The sequence below is a fragment of the Pimephales promelas genome, chromosome 20, assembly GCF_988280905.1.
Source record: "Pimephales promelas chromosome 20, fPimPro1.hap1.1, whole genome shotgun sequence".
NCBI lineage: Eukaryota > Metazoa > Chordata > Actinopteri > Cypriniformes > Leuciscidae > Pimephales > Pimephales promelas.
In genome coordinates, this window is record NC_142788.1 from 12,826,714 (window position 1) to 12,838,776 (window position 12,063).

General features: G+C 34.2%; 1 protein-coding gene across 2 annotated transcripts; it reads left to right on the forward strand.

The window, feature by feature from the left end:
• Nucleotides 1-527: 527 nt before the first annotated feature.
• Nucleotides 528-12,063, forward strand: LOC148970552 (uncharacterized). Of its 2 annotated transcripts, XM_089124403.1 has the most exons (10): nt 528-674; nt 2,302-2,451; nt 5,007-5,156; nt 5,820-5,969; nt 6,443-6,592; nt 8,092-8,259; nt 9,267-9,416; nt 9,892-10,041; nt 10,366-10,515; nt 11,804-12,063. In XM_089124403.1, the coding sequence occupies exons 1-10, from the start codon at nt 578-580 to the stop codon at nt 11,818-11,820; spliced, it is 1,332 nt and encodes a 443-aa protein (XP_088980529.1). In that variant the 5' UTR covers nt 528-577; the 3' UTR covers nt 11,821-12,063. The 2 variants fall into 2 exon arrangements, with proteins under 2 accessions (XP_088980529.1, XP_088980530.1); XM_089124404.1 differs by lacking the exon at nt 5,820-5,969.

A 12,063-nucleotide genomic window follows, 5' to 3' on the forward strand; every position in this document is an offset into this window, starting at 1 on the left:
AGAATTTAGTTTTATCTCTAACCAGTAGATGGTGTAATTCTACAAATAACACCTAGCTCAATATCCAGAAGCAATTTAAATTAAATTTTGATCATTATTTAAGTGATTTTTTCATAAAAAATTAAGATTTCATTTGCAAGTTTATGGTGTGGTTGATGAATTGTGTTGTAAATAGATACAAAAGTACTTCTTATCTCCCAAAACACAGCATTAATGAATAGATGAGAAGTAAACAAAAAAAAAACATATATTATTTGTATTATTAAAAATGTATAGTTTTTGTACAATTTCTCTATCAATTGTTGGGGTCATATTGACCCCAAAGACCAGATTTGTAAACAGGAAACAAAGACCTTTTGAGGGTTAATCCAGATAAGAATTACAGGTGTTGAAAACCACAGTTGATTAACGTCATGCGCGTGCGCGCGAGGGGGAGTCAGATTCTGGCCTCTGGCAGGGAGACGAAATTGACAACACCTCAAACTCACGCCATTGGTTGAGCGCTAACTCAAATACTTTTTTGTCCTTATATAAGCGCGATTTCCCAGCAGAGTTCATTGTGTGACTGTGGTCGCAGATGGAGAGGATGGCAGCTCGAGTGTACTGCGCTGTGTTATTGTGTCTGGCTGGATGCTGGAGTTCAACAGAAGCTGCTCCAGGACTAAACAACACAGGTGAGATCCATGTTCTTTAACTTAATTACACAGCACGAAGAAATGCATTAAGAGTACAGACGTCTAGTTAGGCTAAAGATAAACTTTTTGGGGGGCAACATCAGTTTAAATAATTCTTATAAAGTTATATAAATGTATAATCTATTTTTATATTCTTAAGTTCTGTTTTATCTATTACTTTTTCCTATACATTTTCCATCGAAACACATGGATATATATTTTTACAGTAAAACAAGATTATTAATATTAATAATATGGTGGGGGAAAAAAACGTTACCAGATATTTATTTTTTGGCCATTAATCAGACTTTGATCAATCCTTATTTTTATTTTTAAAAAATAATAATAAAAAAAAATAATAATATATAAATAAAAATAACCGAAACTAAAATTAAATGAATAAATAAAAAGTTTTGCATTTAGTTTTGTTTTGTTTTTGTAGATTAAAATGAATTTGACAGATACCATTGGTTGTAGCTCTTGTTTCACACTTTTTTTTTTTTAAACTGAACTTTACACAGTTTAGGAATAAAGTATATTTCCAAACTAACGAAGATTATAAGGTCTGTAATTATTTTTAGAGAGAAACACGGCTAGTTCCAGGCAGATCTAGACTTAACTGCATTACGTACATAGCCTATCTACATCACGTTGCCAAATAATTTTACAAACGCTAAAGAACCAAAAACTCAGCGTTCAGTAATTTGGATTGTCATGTGTTTGTAACAGTAAAGCCAGCAATGAGAAATGCTGCAGCAATGGATGTGGACTTCATTGTATGGCTCCTGTTATAGATATTATATTATATTATATTATATTATATTATATTATATTATATGGCTGTTTAATGCTTGGATCTGATTGGTTGATGAATGTTGAAATATTAACACAGACTGAAAATATGAATCGCATATGTTAACGTGGGCATGGTCACCATAGTCACTTGCCAAATAACACATTAAGACATTAGCTTATATTTTAATTAGTTTTGTAATTGAAATCTAAAGTTTTTACCAATAATAATTTGTTTGGTTACACCTGATGGTTTATTTAGCAACCGACGATTAGCCTATAGTCCGCTCCGCTCGTAAAACCCTTCAGTTAAAGTGATAGTTCACTTTGAAATTAATTTTTGGTATCTTTTAGCGTCTTTGTTTCTGCAGTAGTTTCAATTTTGGATATTTTTAGGTCAAACCGTTCTTGTCTGTCAGTCATATAATGGAGGTCTATGGTCACCACCTCAAAGAGCATGCACAGAGAAGTCCAAATTAAACATGATTCAATGACTCGTAAATGTAAGTACACATTGATGGCCTGACACGAAGCGAGCGGTTTTTGTGAGAAAACGAACAGTATTTATATCATTTGTACCTCTTGTTACCTCTTGTAAATGAAATGAAATACTTAATTTTCTGGCTTGTAAATTAGCTAAGGGTAAAGGGAAAGTTCACTTTGAAATTAACCACAGCCACTTCCAAGTGATCTGAGGGCGCAGGTGCTTTGTGGCTGTGGTTAATTTCAAAGTGAACTTTTTGCTAATTTACAAGCCAGAAAGTTAAGTATTTCATTTCATTTAATCAATCAGCATTCAGTGAAATGGTTTCTTTGTCATGTGTCTGTATAACAGTAAACCCAGGAGTGTGTCCAAGCAGAACAATTGATCCAGGAATGTGTGTCCTGATACGATTTGTGTCGTGTGTCGATGACAGTGAGTGTACCAACAATCAGAAATGCTGCAGCAATGGATGTGGACTTCAGTGTATGGATCCAGTTACAGGTATTTTATTTATTTATTTATTTATTTTTTATTTTATTATTTAGTGCTTTCAATCGATAAAACAAATGAATCACACATTTTTCTGTAATTAATCGTTCTTTAAAATCGTCCTTTTATGTATATATTTTTTTTATTTTTATGCAGCTTTTTTTTTTTCAGGGGAACACACGGTTATAGTGGTTTCAGGCAGGTCTTGACACCTTTACTTTGTATCACTGTCAAATATATTTTTGTTATTTCAAAGGTCCTTACAGCCAAGAACAGCAAACGCACCAAAACCCATGACGAATAAAACCTGAAATTTTAAAGTAGAAAGACTAGAATAGTTCTTTCAAGTAAAATATATTCCAATAACATAAGGATACAACTTTTCTACGGTGAAAAAATCATTCAGCATTCAGTGATATATTCTCTGTCATGTGTCTGTATAACAGCAAAGCCAGGAGTGTGTCCAAAGACAAACAGTGAAGAAAGGTGCATCATGAAGGGTGAAGAGTTGTGTGACAGTGAAACAACATAAAGATGAAAATATTTTAAACATTTGTTGAATGGCATCTTTTTATATATATATATATATATATATATATATATATATATATATATATATAAAATGAAATGGGTGCATAGAGAATAAATGAAATCAAATTTAAACCACAAGTTCAGTTTTTATTAAGACTGAAATTGTTATGTCCAGTAAAACGTATTCCAATTATATTTTAGAGTAGAAAGACAGAAGTAGAAATCATTCATCATTCAGTGAAATGTCTTCTCTGTCATGTGACTGTCTAACCGAAAAGCCAGGATTGTGTCCAAAGACAAATGTTGCATTAGTAAGGTGTAAAAGAGTTGTGTGCCAATGCCAATGATTTTTCTGTAATTAATCGTGATTAATCATTCTTTAAAAAGTTCTTTATATATTTTCATATTGTAAGAATTTGTCATTTAATGTCCAAATGAATGTAGACACGGCATAAAGACAGAAGCAAATATCTGAAAACTTTTGTATAATGGCATATTTTCGTAAAAAGCCGTTAAAGGCACATTGAGTGTTATTGAAATCTATCAAATTTAACATTTATTAGGCTTTATAAACAACTTTTAAGTTAGGTGAACTTGAAACAATCTTCACAAACCCATTATAGTGAATGTCACATTTACCAGCCCTTCAATATATCAGAGCTCATTTTTTTTCATATCGGTCCAGTCAGACCAGCTTCGATTTTTACTCGCCCTGCTAAAATGCACAAATTGTTTTTGATCCATGAAACTTTGTAAACAGTGCTTTAAGATTTTCAGATCTGACAGAAAGGATAATACAGAAATTGAATAAAGTTATCAAACACTTTTGTTATACAGTCTTCAAAGAATAAATCCTAAATTAAATAAAGATGAATCCTTATTAAAGCTACAAAAGCTGTTCAGTCAAGAGCGGTGAATTATTTTCTCTCTTTTGTTTATTAACTAATGTTAATGACAGATCACAGTAGCAGGTTTGTTAGGCTGCTGTCACTTTAAGTACTGCCCTGCGTTCACTTTTGTGTCTTATCGTACTTAAATATTTTAAAAGCATTTGCATGAATGAGAGCGTGATCATATATTGTAAAGCTAACCAAAGGATGATTTTTGGGGGGGGGGGGGGGATTTGGGGGCTTAGTTAATTGCATTAAATATTTTTATCGATTGAACTGAAAATATTAATTGCATACTTTAACATGTTAATTTTTACATGCAATACAATATAATTTATGTAGCACATTTAAAAACATCTGGTGTTGACCAAAGTGCTTTACAAAAGCCAAGGAAAAAAAAAAAACATTAAAGGAGAACTCCAGTGCAAAATGAACCTTTGGTCTAATAAAACATCGGTACCTAGTCAACCATTCTCTGAAATTTTGTTTTCATGATAGTCGAATGTAACGAGTTTTATCTCTAAAAACTACTAACAAGGCTCAAAATAGCCCCAAAGAAAGACCAAAGGTTCATTTTGCACTGGAGTTCTCCTTTAAGATAAAAAAACCCTGCATACAACGGTAAAGAACAATAAAAATGGAAAACCTATGAACTAAGAGGGAAAAGAGTGATTATAGTATTATACTACAGGGCTGTTGAATGCTTAAATCTGATTGGTTGGTGAGGATAGTAAGGTGTGCAGTTATTTTCAGGGAAACACTAAAGTAGTTTAGTCAGGTCTCTTGACCACATTCACCAAATGATTTCAGTTATTTCAAAGGTCCTTACAGCCTATAACAGCAAAAGCATAAAAATCCATGACGAATAAAACATGAAATTTTAAAGTAGAAACACTGAAATAGTTTCCTTTCAGTCAGAAGTAGTCGACGTCACCTGAATGGGTGTGATCCCGCCATTAAGTTGACGTCTAGCATGTCCTCCGTTTCCTCCTTCTGGGAACAGTAGTGGGTCACAGACAACCAGGATGTTCTGTCTAGGAAAACGTGTTCTAATAACATACTGTAGGTACAACTTCCAAAATTATTTTTTTCTAGTGAAAATTTCATTCAGTGATATGGCTTCTCTGTTATGTGTCTGTTTAACAGTAAAGCCAGGAGTGTGTCCAAAGACAAACAGTGAAATAAGGTGTATCAGGAAGGATCTCGAGTTGTGTGCCGATGACGGCGAGTGTCCCGACAATCAGAAATGCTGCGGCACTCCATGCGGTGGAACTCGGTGTACGGCTCCAGTTACAGGTATTATATTATATTATACTCTATTGATTGTATTATAGTATACTGTATAGTGCTGTCAATCGATAAAAAGAAAAACAATTAATCACACATTTCTCTGTAATTAATCATGATTAATCGCACCCAACATTCAAGTACTTTAATTTGTTGATTAAGTGTGCAATTTTTACGACATAAAAAATATAAAATGTATTGTAGAAACAACATAAAGACAATAGGCAATATTGGAAACATTTGTTTAATGGCATCTTTTTATAAAAGGCTATTGATTTTAGTCATAATTGTAGTCATTCCACATTACAGTATCATTGAAATCTATCAAATTTAAAGGGCAGGTCTTGACCACATTATGTTCATGTCCACATCATTTCACCGAATGATTTCAGTTATTTCAAAGGTCCTTAAAGCCTACAACGGCAAAAGAACCAAAACCCACGACGAATAAAACATGAAATTTTAAAGTAGAAAGACTGAAATAGTTTCCTTTCAGTCGAGAACGTCAGAAGTAGTCAGAACTACGTCCTCACTTTCCTCCTTCTGGGAACAGTAGTGGGTTGCATACGCAACCAGGACGTTCTTTCTAGTAACATGTATTCCAGTAATATATAGGTCCAACTTCCAAAATTTTTATACAGTGAATTTCTCTGTCATGTGTCTGTATAACAGTAAAGCCAGGAGTGTGTCCAAAGACAAACAGTGAAATAAGGTGTATCAGGAAGGATTACGAGTTGTGTGCCGATGACAGCGAGTGTCCCGACAATCAGAAATGCTGCGGCACTCCATGCGGTGGAACTCGGTGTACGGCTCCAGTCACAGGTATTATATTATACTCTATTGGATTGGATTGTCATATATAGTGCTGTCAATCGATTAAAAAAGCGAATTAATCTTAATCTTTCTGTAATTTATCGTGATTAATCATTGTTTAAAAAGTTCTTTAAATGTGAAGTTGCGATATAAAAATATATAATGTCCAAATGAATTTAGACACAACATAGACAGAAGCAAATATTGAAACATTGGTATAATGGGATATTTTTATAAAAATCCATTAAAGGCACATAGAGTATAATTGAAATCTATCAAATTTAACATTTATTAGGCTTTATGTTAGGCCTTGATGCTTATTTTAGGTCTGGGACACTACCATACACATCCCCCCACACACACCTAAATTCAAACACTGGTTTTAGATCAGAAATTGCCAGGCAGGTCTTGACTGCATTATGTAATAAAAAGACATTCAGCATTCAGTGATCTGTCTTCTCTGTCATGTGTCTGTACAACAGTAAACCCAGGAGTCTGTCCAGGCACTAGATATGGACCAAAAGAGTGTACCTGGATAAAATTTGTGTCGTGTGCCGATGACAGTGAGTGTGCCAACAATGAGAAATGCTGCAACAATGGATGTGGACTTCAGTGTATGACTGCAGTTACAGGTATAATATTATGTTTTATATACATTATATTATATTAATTGTTATGTTCTATAATGTTATATGCACGCCACGGTCAATCGGAAAAAAAAAATTTTGTATCACACATTTCTGTCATTAAGCGCAATTAATTGCACCTAACATTCGAGTTCTTTTTCTAGGTGTGTGTGTATATATATATATACACTAATCTCACATTTAATTATTTAATCTCCAAATTATTGTCAAAACAACAAGGACGGTAGCTAATATTTCAAATATTTGTGTAATGGCTTTTTTTATGAAAGAATGAATCACTGATGCCAATACTGTCTCAATGAAATGTGTGTATACAGTATATATATATATATATATATATATATATATATATATATATATATATATATATATATTATAGATGTTGTGATTGTGATTATCATGAATAATTCAAACTGTTCTCACTGAGGCCTCAAATCTCACCATATTCATAATGAACTGAAACTATTTTTAAACTTCATAACATGAGCGGTCTTTCACGTTGTGTTTAACGCCTTTTTTTTTTTCTTTTTCTTTTTTATTGAGAAATCTGTCAAACTAAACTCACTAGTCTAGTAATCGGTATTACAATGAATTACAATCTGACGCTCTGCTTAACTGCCTCTAATCGCATCTTTTACAGTCTTTATACCATGGTCTGGGTGAATACTCGATTCTGATTGGCTGCAGGGTGTCCATTTAAAAAGTGATGAGGAAGCTTAGTAAAGGAGTTCTGTTGAAACTGACTGTTAACCTTTCGAAGTTAATTAATAAATGTGCTGGCTACATCAGCTGTGAGTAACCACGGCAACAGGTAGTCAAAGCATCTGTTTACAATGTATTATTTTATCAAAATAAACCTCTAGTTGGCCATTTAAATATGCCTACTTGTGTTATAATTATAGATCAAAAATAAAATACAAAGTGTAAAAACCATGGCTTGACAAGCCTAACTTGCAATAAAAATAAAATAAAAAAACGCTCACTTTCTGGCTCGTAAGTTAGTTAAACTGAAGGGCTTTACAAGCGGAGCGGATAATAAATATCTCCGGTTGCTAAAATAAACAGTCAGGCGTAACCAGGGAAACCAAGTTATTGTTATATTTTAATTTGTTTTACAATCGAAAAAACTAAACTAATGTTTTAATGTGTTATTTGGCAAGTGACCGTGGTATAAGCGGGTCAATGCCCTTTGGGGGTTTCCATGGTGTAGGTACAACCGACTTCGGCGGAGGCAACGGTCGTCCATTAAAACCTCCGCTGTGCATCGGATGGTTCACACCTCGCCGTCGTCCATTAGTACCTGCCAATGGACACCTCGTCGGGCATTAACCTTTACTCGAACAACTGCACCCAGTGTGTGTGTGTGTTTATGAGACCGGTGTTTTTGTGTGTGTGATCCAAAGATGGGTTACGGCCCAGCTAAGAGGCCCATAGTGACTTTATCTTGATGTAGTTGTAATATACAGTGTATTTTCTCCATCTAGATGTCTGTAGACTGCCTATGGACCCTGGTCCTTGTGAAGCACACATGCCCATGTGGGGCTTCGATTCTGCTGCGGGAAAGTGTGTGTCCTTCGTATATGGAGGCTGCCAGGGAAATGGCAACAGGTTCAACAGCCAGAAAGAGTGTGAGGAGTCATGCATGAGAAGCGGTAAGACGCTTATTTTTTGACTAAACCATAAACCATAAAACTAAACTAAACTGGCAGTTTTTAAACTTAAACATAATTCTTAAAATGGGTATAGTTTAAATATTGGTATAGTCTTATCTAAAAATAAATGGTGTATAATAACATTTTTAGAAGATATGAGATGTTTCCTGATTCTTTTTTTTTTTGACAATCTCTCGCCATAGCAAAACTCTTTGAGATATTCGATATCATTAAACAATTTAGCATTTTTAATCTATTTTCATAATTTTGAAGAAGTTTGGTTGTAATAAAAAAAAAAAACACTTAAGAGGAGTGAATAAAAATGTTAAGGCTGGTTTCGCAAAACATCCACATGTAGACCAAAATAACTGACTTCCTGTTGGGCTGGCTTAAAGTTGTTTGGCCTGATGAGATCTATATGTGTACTGAGTTTCATATTACATGCAAGTGTGTCTGATTTATGGACTAAATTTTTAGACCAAGTTAATTTAATTAATAAGCTAATTATATAAAACTATTGTCAATGCACTGCAATTAAACTGGTTATATGCCTCAACTTGTGTGTGTATATATATATATATATATATATATATATATATATATAAACTTATTTAAAAAAAATGCAAGGCTTAAGACATTTATTTTATGCATACCAAACACACAGCAGTAAAATGGTTAATCTAACCCCCTACAAACACAGACACAATCTCACAATCAGTTTAATTTACCGTAATATTATTATTTAACATGTTTGTGTATGTAAAAAAAATGATCACAAAAAAGTAATAAAATAAACCAACGTTGAGATTTGGGCCACTGGTGTCCTGGGCCCATTTGCCTGACATACTCTGCACACACACACAACCCCCCCCAACCCCCACACCCCCCCCCCCCCCAAACCAGGCAGGTTTTTACCTCATTACATATCCATATGACTTCGCCAAATGATTTGTTATTTCAAAAAACGCATTCAGTGATATGGCTTCTCTGTCGTGTCTGTATAACAGTAAACCCAGGAGTGTGTCCAAGAAGGAAATATGAAGCAGCAATGTGTCCCCGGGTAACTTTCGTGTCGTGTGTCGATGACAGTGACTGTGCCAAAAATGAGAAATGCTGCAGCAATCGATGTGGACGTCAGTGTATGGCTGCAGTTACAGGTATTTTTATGTTTTTAGTTATATTAGGCTTTAAAACTTCTCATTTAAGTGAACTTAAAACAGTCTTCACAAAAAAATGCATTTTAACAGGCTTAATTACAGGATAGTTCACCCAAAAATGAAAATTAGCCCATGACATACAGTACTCGCCCTCCAGACATCCTAGGTCTCCATTATATCATAATACGAATTCAATCAGAGTTGTATTAAATGTCCTGGCTCTTCCAAGCTTTATTATAGCAGTGAATGGCTGTTTCTGTTCTGCATTCCATCAAAGTGCATCTATCCATCATAAAAGTAATCCACATGACTCCGGGGGGGTTAATAAACGGCCTATCCCTTTAAGAATGAAAATAACTGAAGGAAATCTATATTTGATCAACAAATTAAGCCAACTCGTATGACTTATTATTTTGGTTTCTCTACCCAATACATGTAAAAATTACAAATGTAATTTGTCATGTTTGTTTAACAGCAAAGCCAGGATTGTGTCCAATCAAAAAATATAAACCACCAATGTGTGCCCGGATACGTTTTGTGTCGTGTGCCGATGACAGTGACTGTGCCAACAATCAGAAATGCTGCAACAATGGATGTGGACTTCAGTGTATGGATCCAGTTAAAGGTATTATATTATTATGGGCAGGGGTGCTAGGTAGAGTTTTAAGGGGTTTCAAGAGAATGTTGGGCCCCTTGCAGTGTTTTTTTTTTTTTTCTCTCTAAAAGTTTCTTCACCTTCACTGTTGAATGCTTGAATCTGATTGTTTGAGGTGTGTGACTATATTCAGGGAAACGCACAGCTTAATTAGTTCCAGGTAGTTCTTGACTGTATCGTGTACTTCTTTATATCACTTTTTGGTTATTTCAAAAGTCCTTACAGCAACAACAGCAAAAATGTTAGACATTCAGTATTTATTTATTTTGCGTCTGTCATGTGTCTGTATTACAGTGAAGCCAGGAGTGTGTCCAGTCAGAAAACCTAAACTGGGAATGTGTCCGCTGATGAATTTCATGTCGTGTGCCGATGACAGTGACTGTGTCGACAATGAGAAATGCTGCAACAATGGATGTGGACTTGACTGTATGCCTCCAGTTACAGGTATTGTATTATATTATAACGTCTGTTATTCGGCCATATAAGACCTGAGGCTGTTGTACGGTGTATATTATTGGACCTCCTCAGACCTCGGCCATCAGACTAAAAGTCTTCAGCTATTGAACAAAACTGCATCTTGCTTCAGGTCACAGGAAAAAGTCAGGTTATATGAAAACAGGTTATTATTAAACATGTCCCACTAAGATTATTTTGTAAATATGTATTGTTCGCTAGCTTTAATTGCAGGTTTAAAAACTATATAAAACATTGCAACTATCTAGTTTGTATGTTGACAAACTATGAAGTTAAAGAATACTTTTGAGGGGTTTTTTTTTACACTTTTACACTTCTTTAAAAAAAAAAGCTTTGTGTACAGAGGTGACCAGAGAAATGGCTAAATATGCATTTGAGCTGTCGATCGATTTAAAAAAAAAAAAATCAACTAATTACACTTTATGAAGGCCAGGATCACTGATGCTAAAACTGCTTCCCATGTCTAACATGTAGGTAATGTAGTTAAACATTTTACAGTCTTTAACTAAATAAATTATAGATTAAGTCTTAAAGCTACAACTCTGTAAGCTTTGTTCTTTGATTTAACATTATTGCCATCACAGAAACTGGTTTATTTTAAATTAGTTTTTCAATCTATTTTTAAAACTTTGCTACATGGTTAAAGTACTCGCAATAAAATCAATACTGTGCTTTACAGTTTTATTTTACTTTATTCAAAACTCTTCACAACTTTCTTCTAGCAGTTCATTTCACATTCAAAAATACACTAAAACTAGCAAAAGATTTAATTCATTCATCAGATCAACTCATTCTTCCTGACCACTAGCAGTGGTTTCACACAAACACACTCCTAAAACCCAGACATCAGGTAGCGTTATTCAATGTTCTTTTTCTTTACAAACAAAAATGACACTGACCTCTAATTGCTTTGATATTATAATATTTTTTTGAAAAGAGAATGTGACTCTGCAAATGTATGGGCTTAGGATTGTTTCATTATTCCAAATCAATAGATTGAGATGGTAATTTATCATTGCATATAATTTCATACTGGTAATCGATTATTTTGTGTTCTATCAACATGCCTGAATTTGGCCTATAGCATGGTTTTAGGCCCAGGGTAGCTTTACAAAATTAATAAAGATGATGAATAATAATTTGAATGCAATTCACTCTGTAAGTTACTAGCTATTCATGCTTTTAGTCTGGCCATTTAGTGACATTAAGCATCAGATGTTCAGCACAAAACACTCAATCTGGATCTCTATCCATACAGGTCCTTTACCCAACTGAAGGGAATCCAGTGAGTGCCGAATACTGTTCCTATGATGGTCGGTGCCCTACTGGACAGAAATGCTGCTCAACCACCTCCAATCATTCATGCAGTGTTAATCATATTAGAGAAATTATGTTATGAGTCATGTTACCTTTGCCATGTACCTATCCCATATAAATTGTAATTTGTACCTGTGCGATTCTCTGTGATTTGACATGAGGTCCTCTTGGCAATGAATAAAACATGTTCAAAAGTCATAA

Excerpts from the sequence above, each read along its gene's own strand:
- LOC148970552 (XM_089124403.1), top strand. The coding sequence starts at position 578 with ATGGAGAGGATGGCAGCTCGAGTGTACTGCGCTGTGTTATTGTGTCTG. Across the intron at positions 5,157-5,819 it reads GTGTACGGCTCCAGTTACAG|TAAAGCCAGGAGTGTGTCCA; the intron begins GTATTATATTAT and ends TCTGTATAACAG. Across the intron at positions 10,042-10,365 it reads GTGTATGGATCCAGTTAAAG|TGAAGCCAGGAGTGTGTCCA; the intron begins GTATTATATTAT and ends TCTGTATTACAG.